General features: G+C 31.8%; 1 protein-coding gene across 1 annotated transcript; it reads right to left on the reverse strand.

Moving 5' to 3' along the window:
* Nucleotides 1-2,341: 2,341 nt before the first annotated feature.
* LOC21387005 (probable boron transporter 2) lies at nt 2,342-7,632 on the reverse strand. Its single transcript, XM_024166639.1, has 12 exons — nt 6,296-7,632; nt 6,076-6,158; nt 5,784-5,976; nt 5,542-5,680; nt 5,255-5,420; nt 4,818-4,984; nt 4,539-4,712; nt 4,317-4,412; nt 3,990-4,127; nt 3,589-3,908; nt 3,151-3,421; nt 2,342-2,880 (listed from the first exon to the last, which is right to left on the reverse strand). The coding sequence occupies exons 1-12, from the start codon at nt 6,397-6,399 to the stop codon at nt 2,557-2,559; spliced, it is 2,175 nt and encodes a 724-aa protein (XP_024022407.1). The 5' UTR covers nt 6,400-7,632; the 3' UTR covers nt 2,342-2,556.
* Between the last annotated feature and the right edge of the window lie 11,973 nt (nt 7,633-19,605).

The raw sequence follows: 19,605 nt of genomic DNA on the forward strand, positions 1-19,605 counted from the left end.
ACGTAAGCAGCATAGTAGTGACAAGTTAGAAAGGATGGTGTGGAGACATGATTGATTCTCAATCAAATCTCCAAGTGGGAGAATGTAAGCGTTGCCTAATAAGCCCAAACCAATCACAACTTTTGAAGGAAATAAGGAAAAAAAAGGAGAGAGAAAGGGGAAGTCAGCACCAAATTCGGTGCTGGCATTTATTGGAAGAGTTAGTTGTTTACAGCTGGCTCATATGGTTTTCTCAGGGGGGAACTTAGCTATAAATAAAGCTCCTCCATTTCTCAGCTTTATAGTCCATTCTCACCATTCATAAAGAATTCCCATAGTATGAGAGAAATTTAGTTTCTCTAGTTTTTTTTTTGTGAGGTGTTTTTCCTATTTACATGAAAGTGTGGTTCTTATTGTTCTCTCCGTGTAATTTAAAAAGAAAGTTGTAATCTCTATTTTTTATAATGAAATCTTTCTACACTTGTCCCCGTCTCCTTTAGAAATTTTCCACGTAAAATACTAGGTGTCCATATTATTTTTATTTTATTCATTTCTTATCTTACGGCTAAATTTGCCAACATTTATTTACGGCCACCTCATAATATATGAAATCTCTCACTTGTATGTGAAATCTAATAAAAATTTTGAGTATACCGTCTTTGTTTACTTATTTTTCTGGCTCCGCCCTGCCCTGTTCAAGAAAACTTTTTTTTTTCTTATAAATAAAAAGTGGCTCTCATCAATGAGAGTTGTCCCAAGGAGGACTTTTGATGAGATAGAGGCGATATAATCTACCTGTTTTCAGTTTCTCCCCTGAATGAATGACATTTATGGGATCTGACTCTGGATAACTTTACTAACTCATTCTTACCAACTTCATCCACTTCCATGATCCCACTTGAACATCTGATGGATGAGTAGGAAGAGGAAATCATAGCAAATCTATTCAATGATTGAGTGGATGAGAGCTCATGACTAGTCATGAAGTTTCTTCCAGAAGATGTGAAAGTGGTGGAAACTTCATTGGAGTAACTTTATATGGTTTAATGGTTATATGCTTAGTTTAAGATTGTTGTGGTTTTGAAAGCAGTACTTTTTTCCTTGTGGAATGAATGGCTTCTCAAATAAACGTAGAAGTACATTCATGTTTGTGAGAAGTACTTTTGTGTTGTGGCGAAGACGCTCTAAGTTGAGGAAAAACTCGTCGACTCTTGAAATTCAACGTTTACACTCTTTTTGAAAAATTTCAATTGTCCCCAAATTATGGGAAAAATTATACTTGTACACAGCTAATAACTGAAACTCACAACTATGTACAAGTCTAATTAAAAGAATCTTTTATTTTTTCATAATAATCTCACCGATAAAATATCCTAACTCTACCACTGTATTTGTGCGCTTTTGGTAAATACACTAGTTGTGTCATTTGTATGCAAAGTACTTATTGGGACTCCAAAATCAATACCAAATTAGTCCATAGTGAGGTTTTTATAAGGGTGGCAATTCATGTTAGTGGATTGTGTTCGTGTCAACCCGTTTATTAATCGTGTCAGAAAATATTAACTCAAACACGACATATTTATTAAACGTGTCAAAAATGTAAACACAAACACGACCCATTTATTAATTGTGTTAATCGTGTCAACCCGTATAACTCGTTTAAATTAATATATTGAATAAATAACCCATATAATAATGATTTATTTAACACGGTCAAAACAGGTTTAACATGTTTATTGGTTAATTTATATTTTTCTTTAAGAAAAATAAATTAATTTTACCTACAAATATTAAAATTCACATTATTTGTATTTAATGTCATATAAACTTTCATGTTATATTACATAGCATTATATTACAGATGACACATATAATTAATCATGTCAATTTATATCACTTCGTGTTAGGTGGTCAACCATAACCCAACCCATTTATTAATCGTGTCAACCCGATTATGACTCAAACTCATTTATAATAAATCTAAACCCGTTAATTTTGAATGGGTTTCGAATCGTATTGTCGTATCGCTGTCCGGATTACCAGCCCTAGGTTTTTACTTTTGGATTATCCCATATAAGTGGGATACCTTTTGCAGTGGATTCAGCACCCTTTTACTCTTTATTATAGCAATCGCAGCTGATATATTTCTTGAAATAAAAACGTGCCAAATGTTTGGCTAGTGTTATGAAAGATTAATAGTAGTTACCTTTTATCATTTTCTCTCAATCCCTTTATTGCTTTCACCAAGTTTTATTGGTGTTATGTACAAGCTTTATACATAGCTGAGCGCATCTATTTGGATGAGATTGATGAAATAAAAAAAAATCAATAATAAATAAAAAATAAAAAAGCCAAAATTACGAAAACAAAACAAAGGGTAAAAGTACTTTTCCATTATAATAACATGTCCTCTGCCCAACTCACAAGGGAGATAAACCCATACAAATGATTGAGTATACTATATGCGGAAGGTTAGAACTTAGAAACACATTCATTAAAAGACAATACCTAGCTATATATGCATAATGTAGAACCTCTCGAGAACCATTAACAACCAAACTCACCAGAATCACAAACTTATGGTATTTGGCCTGCAGAAGAAGAAGAACCATGAATGCCTTTTCCAAGGATAGATAGTCCAGGACTTGGAGTCAGCTTTACTTGAAGTTCCTTCCCAGGCGACCGGGGGCTTCCTTCGCCTCTCAGTTCATTTAGACGTGGGCTGTACACTCTCTGTGACAACCTTGGGCTATAAACAGATTTTATGTCCTCTATGGATGGGGTTGAACTTGTCACTTTTGGACTCTGCGATCGGCGGATCTCTCCACGGCTTCTTGTGATAATTTCATCAAGTACTTCCGCGCTGTCAACGTTATTTGTTCTTGACTGAAGATCCTGATTCTGTCAACAATGAGGAAAAAAAATGGCATAAGTAGAGAAGCATGGAAATGAACCATTTCAAGCATGCCTCAGGGCGACCAATTTTCCGTTCTACATTTAATCAAATATGGATGGTATTGATTTCATTCATCCAAAAATTTTGTTGAATGTATAGAAAATAGCAAAAAGACCCTCATCATTTTCTACATAAAAACTTTTATAGGTTTTGTTGTCCAAATAGGTTTCTATACGCAATCTTTTTGGTATGAAGCGAGGGTTTAGACAACATACTTCAAATGACATGTTGAAAGCAATGGCAGGGGCTTCCTCGTATTCCGCAGCATCCAAGTCTTGAAGGTGAGCTCCCTTGAAAAACTTGGGGAGAAAATACTGCCTCACCGGGACAAGAAGCATGATCAACAATGGGAAGAGCACCCCAGCAATTGGGATCCATGTTAGCCCAAAACAAACTAGCAAGTAAACTGTCTGGAACAAGGTGAAACAGGCAATTGCTTTGAAGGGTACGGTCTCCACAAATGTTGCGTGATACTTCTTCAGCACTCTAACAAAAGAAACATTCATTTTTTTTTTTCCAGATTAAGGAAATCTCAAAAGTTGAATTCAAACCTCTTAAAGATATACTTTAAAGATAGAGATACTAAGCATGCAAATTAGTATACCTTAGGAAATAACAAGAGTTAGTGAAGTATTTGTGAATGATTAACTTACTTGTATCTTCGACTTGGAGCGGTCAAAAGCAACAATATCCTCTCCCAGAATTGATTTCCAGGCAAGCTTTCTATTGCCATGAAAGCAAAGTAACCCCAAAGGACCGAAGTCGGAATCTTCTTCAGAAGAGGCATAGCAGCAACACAACCACCAACCATCAATGCCTGTAGTAAATTGCTGAGGCGCTGCTCTTTAACTTCAACAGGCAAAAGGTCATCAATATCCTTGTCCACATCAAAGACAGTCTCATCAACAGGGGCGCCGATGTAGCCAGTGTTCTCGGCCAGTTGGATAGTGGATTCTTTGAGTTCTTTAAGTCCCTGATGAAGCTAGAAGTTTTACATAAAAGAAAGAATGGATAGAAGCTCTATGAATCAGAATTCATGTATGGATAAGTTTACCAGGGCAGGTGGAATTTGGTAGGCTAGTGGAGTCTGCATTTCATCATAGGCCTCTTGCATGCTCCGGTATAATTGACTCAGGTTTGAGTTTTTAGATATACTTTTTCGTGCTGCCGATACAAGTTTATTCCGCAACAGCTAGTAAAAAAATGATGACCAATTTAGATATTCAAGAACAAGAAAGAATATTGACCAGACATCCAGTTCTTTCATGTGCATAATTCAAAAGAGCAAAGTCCTATACTCTTAGGAGCATAAGAGCAAAATTTAATCCATTGATTGTAGAGAAGAAAAACGACTTTATATGCCGGTAAAGAGAAAAGGTACCTGATGTTTAAGAGTAGCTAAACTTTTGGTGTGCATAGGGGATTGAGGTATTACACCATTTGCAGGAGGAATGCCAATAAGCCCACATAGAATGACCTGAGAAAATAAAGAAATTCAAACTAAAGAAAACGTTTTACCAGGTACATTTACTGGTAAATCTTATTCAATCTGAGTGGGAGATCAACAGAAATACTAAGTTGTTATTCCAGGAAAGTAGCTTACCAGAAAGCCCAAAAGAAGAAGGTCATAATGGTAAGAAGTTGGTTTCTTCAGATTAAATTCCTTCTGTTGAGCAAGTTGAGATGCAACACTGTGATCAAAGTAGTAAAGCACTGCAATCATAGTTGCTGGTATAAATGCTCCAATTATATATAACGGAGGAAGATTAACCATTTCCTGCACAACTAAAACACATGAGTTCCTAGTTATAATTTAAAGGTTTATTATATCTTCCATTAGTGTGAATTGGCATATTTGATTAATTTGAACCGTGAGACTCACCTTTATGACTGTCCAATTCGAGTATGCACCCGGAGACCATGGATTTGGACTAAAAAGCCGTCGTGGGAGTCCTTTGGGGACATCATTAACTGGTATGTAAGATACACCAGTCCATATAAGCACCATAAGTGGAACTCCATAATCCGCAATAAATCCCCTTAGCCTACCTAGAAAATAAAATCAATATTACTAGACATGCAAAATAACTTTGTACCCTCCAGAGCTACCAACTGAATGATTCACTCAACATGTCAAGAGGAAAGAGAATTAGCTGATAATCCACAACTATGATAAAAAAAATAATAATAAAATAAAAAAATAAAAGAGAGAGAGAGAGAATTTCCCCTTTACAAATTTTTGGATTCCAAGTCATATCAGGTATTTGAACATGATTTGTCCGTTGCATTCGATAAAGGTCGTCAGAGGAATCTACTTACCAGTACCATAACGCCATGATCTAGCTTTACGGCTTCTCAGTGCAGTAAGAAGAAGGCCAAAGGATAGAACCAGTGCGAACATTCCATTTCCAAATCGCCACGCAGGTTCAAGTGCAGTCTGATTGGGATTTTCCCTTTTGGGCACACGAAACTCCTCAACAACTCCCTAAAGAATTTAAATCATAGGCCGAAGCTACCATGAGAAATTTCAAGTGTTCAACAACTACCTTGTAGGCAAAAAATGAACTAATCATTTCAGACAACCAGATGCACATAAGCATACTCACCCTTATGGCTTGTTGCATAAAAAGCATAGCAATTAGCAGTCCGAACAATTCACCAGCAAGGCGAGTAAACCTATTGATTATCGAGCACGCGCCTAGAATAGCCAACAGGAAGAGCAAAAGGGCCGTCCACACACATACCCTGATGCCAAGTAAAGCCGAGTAGATAAAAAAATAAAGGATTCAGTTTACCATTATACTAGTCCTTTAGTGGTAGTAGTTTGATTTTAGTGTTCAAAACATACCATCCAGTCCATGCCAAGAACAGCTCCTGCCCTAAATCCTTTCTGTCCTTGGCAAAGTTGAACATGAATGTATACATCAAAACTGTGGGCTCAGCCACTCCTAGAATGAGCAAGGGCTGTCCTCCAAAAATTGAGTGGATGATACCGCAAAGTGCCGTTGATGCAAGAGTTTGTACTGCCGTGAGAGTTCCATCTGTAATACCAAAAAAAAAAAAAAAAAAAAAAAAAAATTTTTAAAAAAAATAAAAGTAAAATTAGCAACATAAGAGGAGAATGGAGAAAATGCTTTTACTTGTATCTCTTTCCAACTGCTCCCCAAAGGATATGACTGGAATTGCTGAAGCAAAGAATATGTAGGTCGTTGGAGCCAAGATCCTATACAGTAGAAGAAAAACATCAAAATATCCAAAATTGTGAAAAACTTAAGTCTGGTCATAAAAGAAGAAACAACAAATTCTCATCATATTAACATGTTATTGGATATTAAAATTAGAAATAAGATATTCACAAACCTGATACCCGCTTTAAGGCCACCAGTCCAGTCTTGCTTGTAGCACAAAAGCCTTCCTCTAAGGTCATTCTTGATCCCCCGGAAGGGAACAAATGTTTCTTCCATGAGTAAGTAAAAATATAATAGATTCTTTTTTTTTTTTGGTGGGATTTGTATGAGAAAACAAAATAAACAGGGAAATTAACGTAAAGATCCAAATTCCAAGGGACTCGAGAGGCCAATAAAAGTACTTAAATTTGCATAGGGAGGATTTATATGCAAAAATTGTGGGCAGAGAAACAAGAACTACTTCATCATAGTGGGATTTTGAAGGGTTAAAAAAGCGGGAAAGAAGAATGTTAGATTCATTAGTTCTTGAATTATATCAGACCCTTGGTGAGGTCCTTAAAAGAATGAATCAATAAAGTGGAAGAAATTTACATTTGAGCAAGGAAATTAGATCAAATAATTGGTGTGTGATATGAAGAACAAAAAATAGATTAGAGAAATAAAAAAAAAAGAAATTACTTGGATGCCATATCTTGGATAACGCAACCAAATTAGCGAATGGAATTCATTGTGAAACTGAAAAGGAAGTTGAGTATTAACGGAATAAACAACTCTCCATAAGTTCAGATCAAATAATTAGCGGTTAACTAGGATAAAGCATAGATCCATTACCTCTCTTTAATCACATAAAAATGACCATAAGAGAAAAAAGCCTCCTTTTCATCAAATGCAGAAACTTGCTAAAAGAAATCAGTTACATGGTATATAAATAATATAATGGCTAAAACTAGCACTTTTGGAGTAAAGCTTGAAACTTGTTTTAGAGGAAGAACAAGGAAATTAACGAAAACCCATTGTGGAAAACTGCATTTGGGAGTGTTTAGAGCAATTTGAAGCAAATGGGCATTCACAGAAAAGAAATGAAAAATTAGCGAGAACCCATGAGTGGAACTGTAATAGAGACAACTTATAGCAGTTTTGAGCAAATGGGCATTCAACAAAAAGATAAGAAATGCTGAGACGAATATTACATTATTGAGAACAAGAAAAACAAGAAAGGAAGCAGCAGTTACATAGGCAGAGGCTGAAAGGAGAAGTAAAAATGTAAGGGAGGAGAGAGAAAGAGAGAAAGAGAGAAAGAGAGAGAGAGAGAGAGAGAGAGAGAGAGAGAGAGAGTGAGATGAGATGTACCCAGAAAACAGATTCTGATTAATGAGGCAATAAATGAGGAGAAGAAGAAGAAGAGATTGTGAGAAGATTTGTTTTGGGTGAACAAACTTCTGCAAATGCAAATGGAGAAGGATTTTCGCGTGAATGAATGAGGAAGAAGTAGTGTATGGTGACTAAGCATATAAATAACTCCCTCACTCACTCACCTGCGGAATAAATAAAACAAACAAATAATGAGAGAGACAGAGCAAAAAAAAAACAAATAATGAGAGAGACAGAGCCAAAAAACAAATAATGAGAGAGACAGAGAACAGTAAAAGATAAATATGATGATATTTATAGACGTTTAATTCATACATTTATAATTATAATTTAAAATTATTTTTAATTTATGTATATTTTTATAAGATAAAATATTATAATGAATTATAAATTATGATTTAATTCGTTAATTTAAATTTTTAATTTAAATTGAGATATAATTTTATATTAAAATTTTTTATTATAATAAAAAAATTAAATGTGATTATTTATAAAATTTTTTTACTATAATAAATTTAAATTTTAAAATCAAATCAATAAAATAAATCAGGCTAAAACAAACCGTCCTTCGGCCTAAGGGCTATGAGTATAGTCCTATGACAAAACATGTTTTTGGTTTTGTTCTCTTTTTTTATTATTATTTTTATGCATTAGAAAAAAATAAATGAGAGGAAAGGACAGTTTCAGTGAGACATGGGAAGAGGCCAAGCAAGAACAGGGGCGCAACCGAAAGGTCGTTCAGCAAAAAAATAAAATTAAAATAAAAAGTAGTACGTACGTTGCCAAAAATTATGAAAAGAAAAAGAAAAAATTGTTAAAATGGCGGATGTTGAGGAACAACTTGACAAGTGAAAATGGCAAAATTAGGTCATGGTTCTTTGAGAAATAAAAACATTCCTTAAAATCAGCAATGAGTTTTCCAAAAAAAAAAAAATTATTTTTACCAATGTCTTTGAACTTCAGAGTCATTTTCAATTTATCTCTTAAATTTTAAAAATTCTTACTTTTCCTCTTGAATTTTGAATTGTTCTCACTTAACTCTTTTATTGTAATTTTTGTTAAACTCAAACGGAAAAAAGGAGGGTTAAGCGTGATCATGTGATTTTTATCTGTTTATTTTGAACAGAAATCTAAATAAAAAGACTACATATTCTTTTTTTTCTATTTGTTTTTACTAAAAATTGCAATAGAAGGAGTGAAGTGGAAACAATTCAAAACTAAAAAGATAAAATGAGAGTTTTAAAAATTTAAAGAACAAATTAAAAATGACCATAAAATTCAAGAACATCAGTGATAATAATAATAATAATAATAAAACCAGAAATACTTTCATATCTCTCTTTATTTATATATATATATATATATATATATATTTAAAAGACAACAACGTTATGAAGTTGAACACCACACTTTTCATATGAGTTGGCCCTGTATAAGGTTTAGAGAAGAAAAATAATTGGGCAGCGGTGGTGTCTAACACCACGGCTAATAAAAGGTCTTTATCTATGAGGTTTATGTTGTTTGTACACTTTTTATTAGTGTATGATGTGGGACATCAGTAGTTTTAGTTGTGAGTATTATATTGTAAGATTCACTTTTTTATTAGTGTGTAATGTTAGACATTCGTTAGACACCAATAGTGTAACGGGGCGATAGCTTCGTGTTCATTTCAGTCCAAATCTTCATGTCGATTTCGAATTGACTCATATTGCATCATATGTTTAGCGAAAACGTCCTCATATTTATATTGTCATAGTTAACATAGATAATTTGAGTGTTAATTTATTTACTTAATCCATTTATTTATAATTATAAATCTTATATTTTCATGTTATTTAAATGTTAAACAGTTGATACAAAAAATGTTTGTCCATATTTTTGTATACATTTTAAATAAAAGAACATAATAGATTGAGTCAATTTCATATTAATCGTGTTATTAATTTGAGCTATGTCTTTATCGTGTCATCATATAGTAATCCACATTACCAGCCTTAACTAGTGTTCCTAAGATTGTTAGGTTTACATGATTTCATCACTTTCATGAAAATGGTGTCTATTGGTAGAAGGTAGATTAATCGATTTAAAAAGGACGTCATTTATTCTATTACTTGATAAAAATCTTGAGCACTAGCATTTGAGATGCTCATATTCTAGTACACATCTTTTTTTATTTTAACCTTTTGGCTATAAATAATCTTAAGGATAAATCTTAATTCAAGAACCAGCGCAGCAAAATGTTATTTTTCTAAAAACAAGAGGTCAAACTTGTAATTGAACATTAGCAAGGATAATGCGTATGCCACCGTGCATGCACTCAACCATCCTACCTGCTTAAAGCATGTAACAATCGTTTTCTGCACAAAATTATATCTTTTTCTGCACAATTTTTTTTTTCTTTCTTTCTTCCTTTTCGTGTTTAAAAGGGACATGCAACTCTAAGCCAATGACGGATCAATTAGGTTAGAAGACATATTCTGACCTTCAAATTTTTTATTCCTAAAAACAAAATTTTAAGGGTTTAGATGATCAATTAGCTTTTTGTTGATATCTTAACAGTTCAATATACTATACAATTACTTATATATTAAAAATTTGAGGAAACCTTTTAGGTTTGATATCTAAAAGGGGCTGAGATTCTATAACTAATTTGATGCAAAAAGTACGAACATTTTAACAGTAATAAAATGTGGGCAAATCTCCCTTTAATTTAATCACTTAGCTGGTTAATTACAAGAACAGTAATTTAGAAAGCCTAATCATTATATTAGTTAACTAAAGTTAATTTATGTACTCCTAATGACTAGGTTCACACATAGCATGCTTTATCCTTTAGTAATGTGAATATAAGTACTGTTTTATCACCCTTTTTTTTTCACTTTCGATGATCAGTACTGTTTTAATTTATATATCAGTACTGTTTTAGTATTTGTAAGATTATATATCCATTATTAGTTTATGTAAAACATGCTTTCAAGCTCGACCCATCAGTGGCAAATGCTTTTCAAGCCTAATTGTGATAATCAAGCTCCATCTCTTTAAAGTCTCGTTCGTTTCGCTAATTCGAGTTGATATGTGATTTTATGTGAGAGCTTTTTACTGTAACAAAAAAGTTAGATGTGATTGTTTGTGAGAGCTTTTTACTATAACAAAACTCGAATTCTAAACTCGAATCAGCGAAACGAACGAGACTTCTATGTAAGGAGAAGAATTCCCGACACACCAACGTTCGAATATGATTATTTATGAATTTAAGCGTTAGAATATTTGCAAAATGAAACGATATATTTGTGCAAATCAAACAATATAAGATTATGAATAATTACTTACAAACTTTGAATTTCGTAATTGTAAAACAAAATGATAAACTTGTGAATCGAAATTGGTGTCGTAAATTAGATTGTTGGCATCATAAAACAACCCAATTAAAACTAACTTATTTGGGAACATTGTCGTTAATATTTTGTTCTTTCTATTTTAAAAGTGAAAAAGGAAAGATATTATCGTATTTAGGACATGCTTATTCTTGTTTGTTTTAAATGGCAAAATATATATATTCTTGTTCGTGCGTAAAATTGCTCAATTGACAAACAACAATATAATTCGTATAATTAAGCTCAAGAATTGAATAAAACCTCAAAAGTAATTCTTATTAATTCTCAAGTCAGACAAAAGTGTACAAATACTTGCGTAATATCCCTATTTGTAGGGGTTAATGTGCGGCTTTGCGGTTACATACAAATAATCGTTAACCCATTTAGTCATATTATTTTTTCTTCATTCATTCTCTCTTTTGCTGTGATATTGTGGTTTTGTCTCTTAAGATACAACGACTTACTAGTAGCAACGGTGAATTTTTTAAAAGAGATGAGAATTTTAAAATTTTGGTGTCTCAATTGAGATATATAAGGGTTTAGAGTAAATCATGGCTTCTTCTTTTTTTGACGTGGGACAAAATATTTTTTCACTTTTTTTTAATTTCTTGGGAGTTTTCGAATTTTCTCAATTTTACTGGAGCACTTGAGAGTCAATTTATCATTCATGCACTTTGAGAGTCAATTTCTCATTCACCAATTATTACTTTGTGCATATAAATATATCATTTCGATCTGATCATCAGAAGAACACAATTCTAAATTGAATTATCACTAATACAAAGTTGTGGTCAAAATCGAGCCTCAAAATGTACCTGAAAAGAGTTTTTCAAGTCATTTTTCCAAAATATATATATATATATTTATTTTGATACTGAAGCTAATAAACGTGGTCCATGGCGCGAGAATTTCAGTTTGATTAGTACCTCTGTTATGAAGCGAGCAGGCCCGTTCGGTTCGCTAATTCGAGTTTTTAATTCGAGTTGAGATGTGATATTGTGTGAGAATTTTTTACTGTAGTAAAAAAATTAGATGTGACTGTTTCTGAGAGCCTTTTACTGTAGTAAAACTCGAATTCTAAACTCAAATTAACGAAAAGAACAGGGCATAACCCAGATATTACCTCTGTTGTGCTCAACGAGCTTTCTTGTTTAATAAATCTCAGTTTGATTTAAAAAATATAAAAAAAAAAAAAAAACACGCGTTCCATGGTGCGAGCCATATATACTATACAAGTATAGATATCAATAGGTGCTCTCTGATCAATTATAAAATGGCCTTGCCCACAGAGAATTTTGAACAGTTAATTCAATGGTGCAATTGAGGATTCACTTTATTGTGTAATCAGTCAAGTTTATTATTAATGAAAAATAAATGAGTACTTAGACATTCATCACTAAAACTAATTATTCAAGCGCCCCAAAATGCCACGTGTTAAATTAAAGTTGTGGTAATAAGCTGTTTTCATCACTTCCATTAACGAATTTGGGCACACCGATAACTGGTCCTTTAACGTGGTCCTGCCTGCACAATTATAATATGTAAGCCTTATTAAAATGATTTTTTTTTTTTTTTGTGAAATTGTTAAGATGAGTATAATAGACCACACATCTTACTTTCCTCATTGCGTATAAGGCCTATCCACAAAATTGTTGAACTTATTGTTTTAAAGTGTATATGTTTAAACTTTTACCCATTATTCTTTATTAATACTTTTTTATTTAATATAATTATTTAAGTTAAAAAAATATTAATCAAGAATAAAAGATAAAAATTCAAACTCATTCCCTTTTTTGAAAATATAGGATGTGCATGTTTAATTTAGCAAAACAAACAAAAAGCCATTTATGGATACATGGTATATTATCATGAATATGTGTGCGCGCAGATTTATTTAATATTAAAAATACTTAGCTGCTACAAGTTGTTTAGTTGAGGGATTCATATCCCGATTCGAATTATGATTCATGATTCGTTACAGTGTTTTCTCTCACAAAAAATACTCGTAAATCGAAAATAGTTCTAATCTTATAATTCTAATCCATGAACCAAATGTCTCCTAGTGTTTAAATGGATTCGGCTTCCCCTTCAAAGTCAAAGCCACAAAATAGTCTAACAAAACTTTGAAACTTTGTACGTAACTTAAATAATATTTTATGAATTTCACCCTAACAGTTCTATTATTTATTGCAAAGATAAAGTTTAATTTAAAATTTGACCCTAAATTATGCACATTATCTCATTTCGGACTCTATGGTTAAAACGTTAAATTAAAAGTTACATCCTTATCTATCAAAAAATTCTCACGTTTGAGACTTCTATAATCGTTAAAAAACTAGACGGAATCAATAGTATAATTCTAACCTACCAGAGTAATGAAATATGTTAAACTAAATTGGCATCAGGAACCAAAAATTACAAAGAAAATAATTCAAACCCCAAAATTGAAATTAAACCCAAATTTAAATATCATTTTTATCTCAATAAGCAATTTTAAAAAAAAAATGAATTCCAAACACTAACCAACAAGTTGTATCTTTTTATTTTTTATTTTTTATTTTTTTACTGCCTATAAAAGCTCAAGCAAAACAAATGTGAGGGGACCCTATATAAATTTTGGAACGGTCATGTAAAGTCTTTATTATTATTGTTCACATATAAACCATGTTTTATTTTGAGTTTTTAGCACATTTTTCCTTAAACTTATCGTGTTTTAGCAAATTGCGCTCTAAACTTTCAATTTTAACAATTAATTTATCAACCTCCTCAACTTGCTTAACTAAATAAGTTCAGAAGGTTGATTGCTAAAATTAAAATTTAAAGGGCAACTTGTTAAAGCACCACAAATTCAAGGAATGAACGTGCTAAAACCCTTTTATTTTACTTTTATATTTTTCCCTGCACACATCATCAACTCTCCATTGCAGAAAGCTGAGAAATAAAAAGTTTCATATACATCTAACTTTAGAGAGCAATATTGATAATGACCTCATACCTTCAAAGTATTAATTTCCTTAATTAGTAGAGGTATGGCCGCAAGAGCAAATGCTCCCTCAAAAATCATTCTCAAATGTGAGAGATATACGAGGGATATAATGTAGCAATTTTCTATGCCTAACATGGACCTATAATCTCCGAGAAAATTGTTGAACTTACTCTTAAAATAGAAATCTGAATTTTTATATTTTATTCTTGATTAACGCCCTTTTAACTAATATAGTTATTTAACTAAAAAAGATATTAATCAAGAGTGAAGGGTAAAAATCCAGACTCATACACTCTAAGAAGTATTTGTCTCTCTTTTTAAAACTCCCTAAAAAAGTCCAATAAGCATCTTCTATGTATTCATAATGCATGCACAAGTTTTGTGTTGTCCAATATTTTCAGACTTACTCCGTTTCTTTAATTTAATTCATGTTAAAAAGCTTTTTATTTATTTATTTATTTTTGGTAAACATTTGTCCAGCCAAAAGTCTGAGAACTCTATTTTTTACGTATCTCAAAACACCTGTAAGTTTTATTCAATTTGGTTAACTTGTGGTTAAGATGGTCTTTTCGTTCTTTAAGGCTGACCAAAATTTGTAAAAAGATGCTTTAAACATGAAATTAGAAAATACAGGACTGGTAGTGTCATTCTTGAAAATACAAAATAAAATATGGCATTACAATAAAAACATGATAGGTGTGGGTACATATCCCACTAATAATTTTTTATTCAAAACTACTTGTGCATCTTAAAAAAATAATACAGACGCACACAAGTTCTGTGAATATAGCAATAAACAGACAAATACAAGTCGCATGTCTATCTTTCCTTTAATGTCTAGCCATTCCTAATCCAGATATTTTTTTCTTCATCTTATACATTTATTAATATATCCATTATATATAATGGGGATCATGACAAAATTGATGTACTGCAAATACCTAACATATGCTAGAATGATCATAACTTTAATTCGTATGCAGTATGGTCTGTGGAGAAGGGAGACCAAAAAAGGAGAGGATTAATCTTCAGAATATGAGAGATTAAAAAAACAATGGAAAAAAGCCTGAGATGTTAGTGTCAAGACAGCTAGATATTAGATTGGAATTTAACTTATATTTGTCTTTGTTTATTTATCGAGTGCAAAACAGTTAAAGATAAGTCAATAAATAAATCAGTTGTTTATGTGTGGGTTGGTTGAGCTTGACCCGGAAAAACTTGAAAAATGAAGAGGTCATAAACTCTTATGAAATATAAGAGCTAGATAGCTTGTACTCTTTGTTCTTGTACAAGACAAGTGAATAATTCTACTCAAAATAATATCATCGATGGTGGTAGCATAACAAGAAATGATGACTTATTTATGACTCTCTCGTATGATTAACTTATTGAATATAGCTTCTGTCGATGTAATTTTGAACTATATATATATATATATTAGTTGATAAAAATGAAGATTAAATTCTTTTTCGTTTCACTTATGATCCTAATACATTGTTAAAGTGACTGTTGGATTAGAGGTATTGACGATACATTGAGAAGATAATAATAATTATAATAATTCTACTTTTTTATTGAAGAATGTTTATTCTACTCAAATGAATATAGCACGTCATACTTAAAAAAAAAAAAAAAAAAGAGAGAGAAAAAAAGGTACATCACACTATTGTAGAACACGTAAGGTCTTAATATTTGGCAGCATAACTGGATGGCTATACTGACCTGACATAAACTCGTATGGTCTTATATTTGCTACGTGACAAATATTCTAGAAAGTAACATAACTTGCGTCTTTTTTATTTTTTTATTTTTGAAGTAATATCAATTATTACATAACTTGCTTAACCGTATGCATTTTGTTACATTGACAAAGGGAGAAAGCTAGCTATCATATTATATCATATCATAACATATATCATATACATAACTAACGACGCATATCTCGATCATCATGAATGCTAAAGAAAGAGAAGTACTTGGCTTATTAGGCTGGCTAGTTACGCTTCATAAATTTGGTGGCAGATGAATATTGATTGGACACTTAAGTTTGAATATAATAGAGTTAGTTACAAGTAAAGTGTAAACAATGTCTTTCTTTATATTAATATGGAGTCTTGGCGGATTTATATATATAATTAATTAAACGCGTATAAAATTATATTTATAGAGACGTGACTGGTTGGTGCAAAAATAATGAGTGATCGGTTTGTCAACTTGCATGTGTGTGTGTGTGTGTATATATATATATATATATATGATCAATAATAGAACACAGATGAATGGTGTGATTGGATGGAGCTTTGATGAACCTGTGACCCGACATTTCTTGTTCTTTTTCGATTGACGGCCTTCAATAAGGTTCAATTATGATCAATTAATTTGATCGTTTAGGCATATTGCAGATGTTTGACTTTGGTATATACGTACACACACACACACATATATATATATATATTTGTATATATTACGTAAGTATATGTGTGTGTACTATGTAATATGTGCTAGATGTGTGTACTATGTAATATGTGCTGGGTGTGCGCTTGTATTGATAAGCAAAAAGCTATAAACCGTAGAATTATTTGCTCCTTCTTTCATGACCAGTACGTACGTATAATAGTTAACTTTGGAGAAACGAGTCAATAATTATTATAGAGTACTTTGACATTGCATCAAATGGGTTTGAAAATATTACTATATCATAAATCTCTATATTCTCTCAAATTCATCAGTGTTTACTGTTTACAACACAATAAGACCCATCCCAGCGCGACCCTCACCCTCCTGGCATTCCCTTGTCATTGCCGCTGAAGTGACCCAACCTCAAGAGCCCCGGCCGCCACGCGAAGCCACCGGCCGCGACACACCTCCTCTTATAACACCCTTCTTGAGTCCGTGCCTAGGGCTACCCGCCCTCCCCGTTGCACCCCCCAATTGAATCTAAATTTGTATTTTTTTTTCTCTTTTTGATTTTTTTCTGAGCTTGATTTTACTCTCATCATTGACGTAATTAGGTAGATCACGTGTCTCTAGCATGCGCATCTTCGTCCATTTTTAACGGATGTTAATGGTTAAATCATCACTTGCAACTAAAAATTAATTCGATCAGGGTCTTTTTGTGTCATTAAACTATATTACCTATTGTAACTAGGCAAAGACTATAGGCTCCTATACAGTAAAAGTCAAGACAATAAAGTATAATATATGTATAGACGAGTTTTCAATTACTATGTATTGTATATATGTTGATAGTTAACCGAGTTAGATAAATCGGTTACGCCTAATCTTAGCGTGATAAGGATATGGTCAAAAATGACTTATTTAAAATTCAAATATAGATAACGACCTGAAATTTTAGTTAAACTATGCGATAAATTCAAGATAAGAAGTCACTAGATCTGCCAGAAGATAAGGATTGTAATCAGTAGAGATAATCACTCTAAGAATTGGCTTCAAATTTAAATGTGTCAGTATTAACTTACCTAAGTTTGTAAAAAAGGAAGGTTTACCCTGTGTGGAAACCCGAGGTCTAATCTTTGACAAGCGAAAAAAGTTCTTGTGCGTTCTGTATTCTCTCAAAGTGATAGTGAAATGATCCTCTATTTTAAGGAATTGTACAATAGACGTAGCCTCATTCCGAGGTGAATCACTATAAATTCTGGTGTTCGTTCTCTTTTACTCTTTCTTTAATTCCAGTTATTTGTTACACTTATCGAGGTAATTGACTATGTAATCGTCTCATTTAATTACTTTTTTTACTGTCAACATATATATAAATACATATAAAGGCAGAGACATTATTGCTGGGAATTATTAGTTCTCTCGAGTGACAAACTAATGAACGAAACTAATGATTCATAAAATGGCAGCATATACCTAATAGAATTCTGGACAACCACAGAAAGCGGCCGTTTTGGACTTCAATATTTGATATCTAAGTTTTTTATATATTTGTCAATTATTTCATTTTCAGCACTCTTGTCTTTCTTTTCTTATAACTGTATGACTTATAAATCACCAACTCAGATCATCAGTAACTCAATCAATATATTTGAAGTCAACATCCAGGAATATACAAAAACATTAATTAGGGGGTCAAAAGGGACAAATTAAATAGTACTGAAGCATATATTATCTAGGCATTTACATATGATTTCACTTTAGCTAGCTGTAGTCGATATTGTAATGCCAACCCATAAGCCGATAAGGGATTCATTAAAAAAATAATAAAATGAAAATCATAACCTATGAGCCATATTGCCATATATATATATATAAGACCGGCCGTACTCAAGGACTCGAGGGCTAGCCATTCCAATATTGTATGTTAGGGGTAAAATACCGAGTTTCACATCATTTAAATCTATACATAACCACAATCCACATTTATTTATATTAACCTTTTAAAATAAAAATTTCTTCACCATTAACCATTTAGAGAAATAAGAATATTCATTTAATTTTAACTTTAACTATTTAGAGAAATAAGAATATTCTTTTAATTTTAACTTTTTAAATAGTAGTAAGTACTAATAACAATAAGTCTGCTGTATATTATTAGATCATCAATTGAGATGTAACCCTTTTTGGCTGATAAATTGTTGGCATCATATAGCATTATTCAAGTCAATCAAGTTGCATGTCCTTTTGTCTTCACCATTGACGTGAAAGGGCAGTAATAGGATCAAAACCAAACCCACAAAAAGAAGCGACTAGAAGAAAATTATGGGCACCATTAGAATATACAGCAGTGCCACTCTTTTCTTTTCTTAATGTCTTCGTCTTTCTTTCGATATAATAATATTGAGGTTTTTACGGTAGGTTTTAAAAAAATAAATTATTGATGATTTTTTTTTATTTTTAACTACCATATATGTATTAGAAACTATTATAAATATTTTTTTTATTTTGATATGATATTTTTATCTAATTTAACAGTTAGATGTAGATATTATTGACTGGAGATCCTTATGAACCCTAATGATATACATTAATTATATATTAATAAATAGGTTTCCGTTATTAAAGAAAATGAAAGAAAACAAAGTTATGAATAGTAGTAATCTACTTCGGTCAAAATTACTATGCAAGTCAGCTAAAATTATTATTCATGTCAAAATTTTATTGTATAAATAGTAACCATAAATAGTAAGTACTGTGTAAATAAAAATAAAAAATAGTGTAAAATTTTTTTATATAAATAAAACTCTAAGACTCTTATTTTATATAATCTTATAAAATTAATGAAACTCTTTAATTTTGCATTTTCTTACTTTTCACAACAGTTAATAGTATTTCTCTCTCTGATGAGCTAAGATACATTGCATTGTATTAATATTTAAAAAAACGATGTTCCGTACCTTATTTCTTTTCATAGAATATTTCATCCACTCAAAGTGTACGTCTATTGGTTGCATAACCAAAAAGTAAAAGCAGCTGTTTATTGGTGTAAATTAATTTATTTCATATCTATCATCTTATTATTCTAATGACTAAAGAATAAAGAGAGAGTTAATTTGATAATGATGCCAGGCGGACACAAATCCAATAACAATATTATCTAATTAAGATATACCTAATTAACAGCTAGCCAATAAAACCATTACAACGAACTTATTACAACATAGGATCTTGTTTTCACAGAGGATTACGCATTACTTTTTTCTAATGGAAAAGTAAAGCTTTCATTGAAGAACTAAAAATCTACTAAAAATTATAGGTGCGTTCGGCTGTCCAAAATATTTAAAAAAATAC

This window comes from Morus notabilis, unplaced genomic scaffold (assembly GCF_000414095.1).
Source record: "Morus notabilis unplaced genomic scaffold, ASM41409v2 Scaffold761, whole genome shotgun sequence".
NCBI lineage: Eukaryota > Viridiplantae > Streptophyta > Magnoliopsida > Rosales > Moraceae > Morus > Morus notabilis.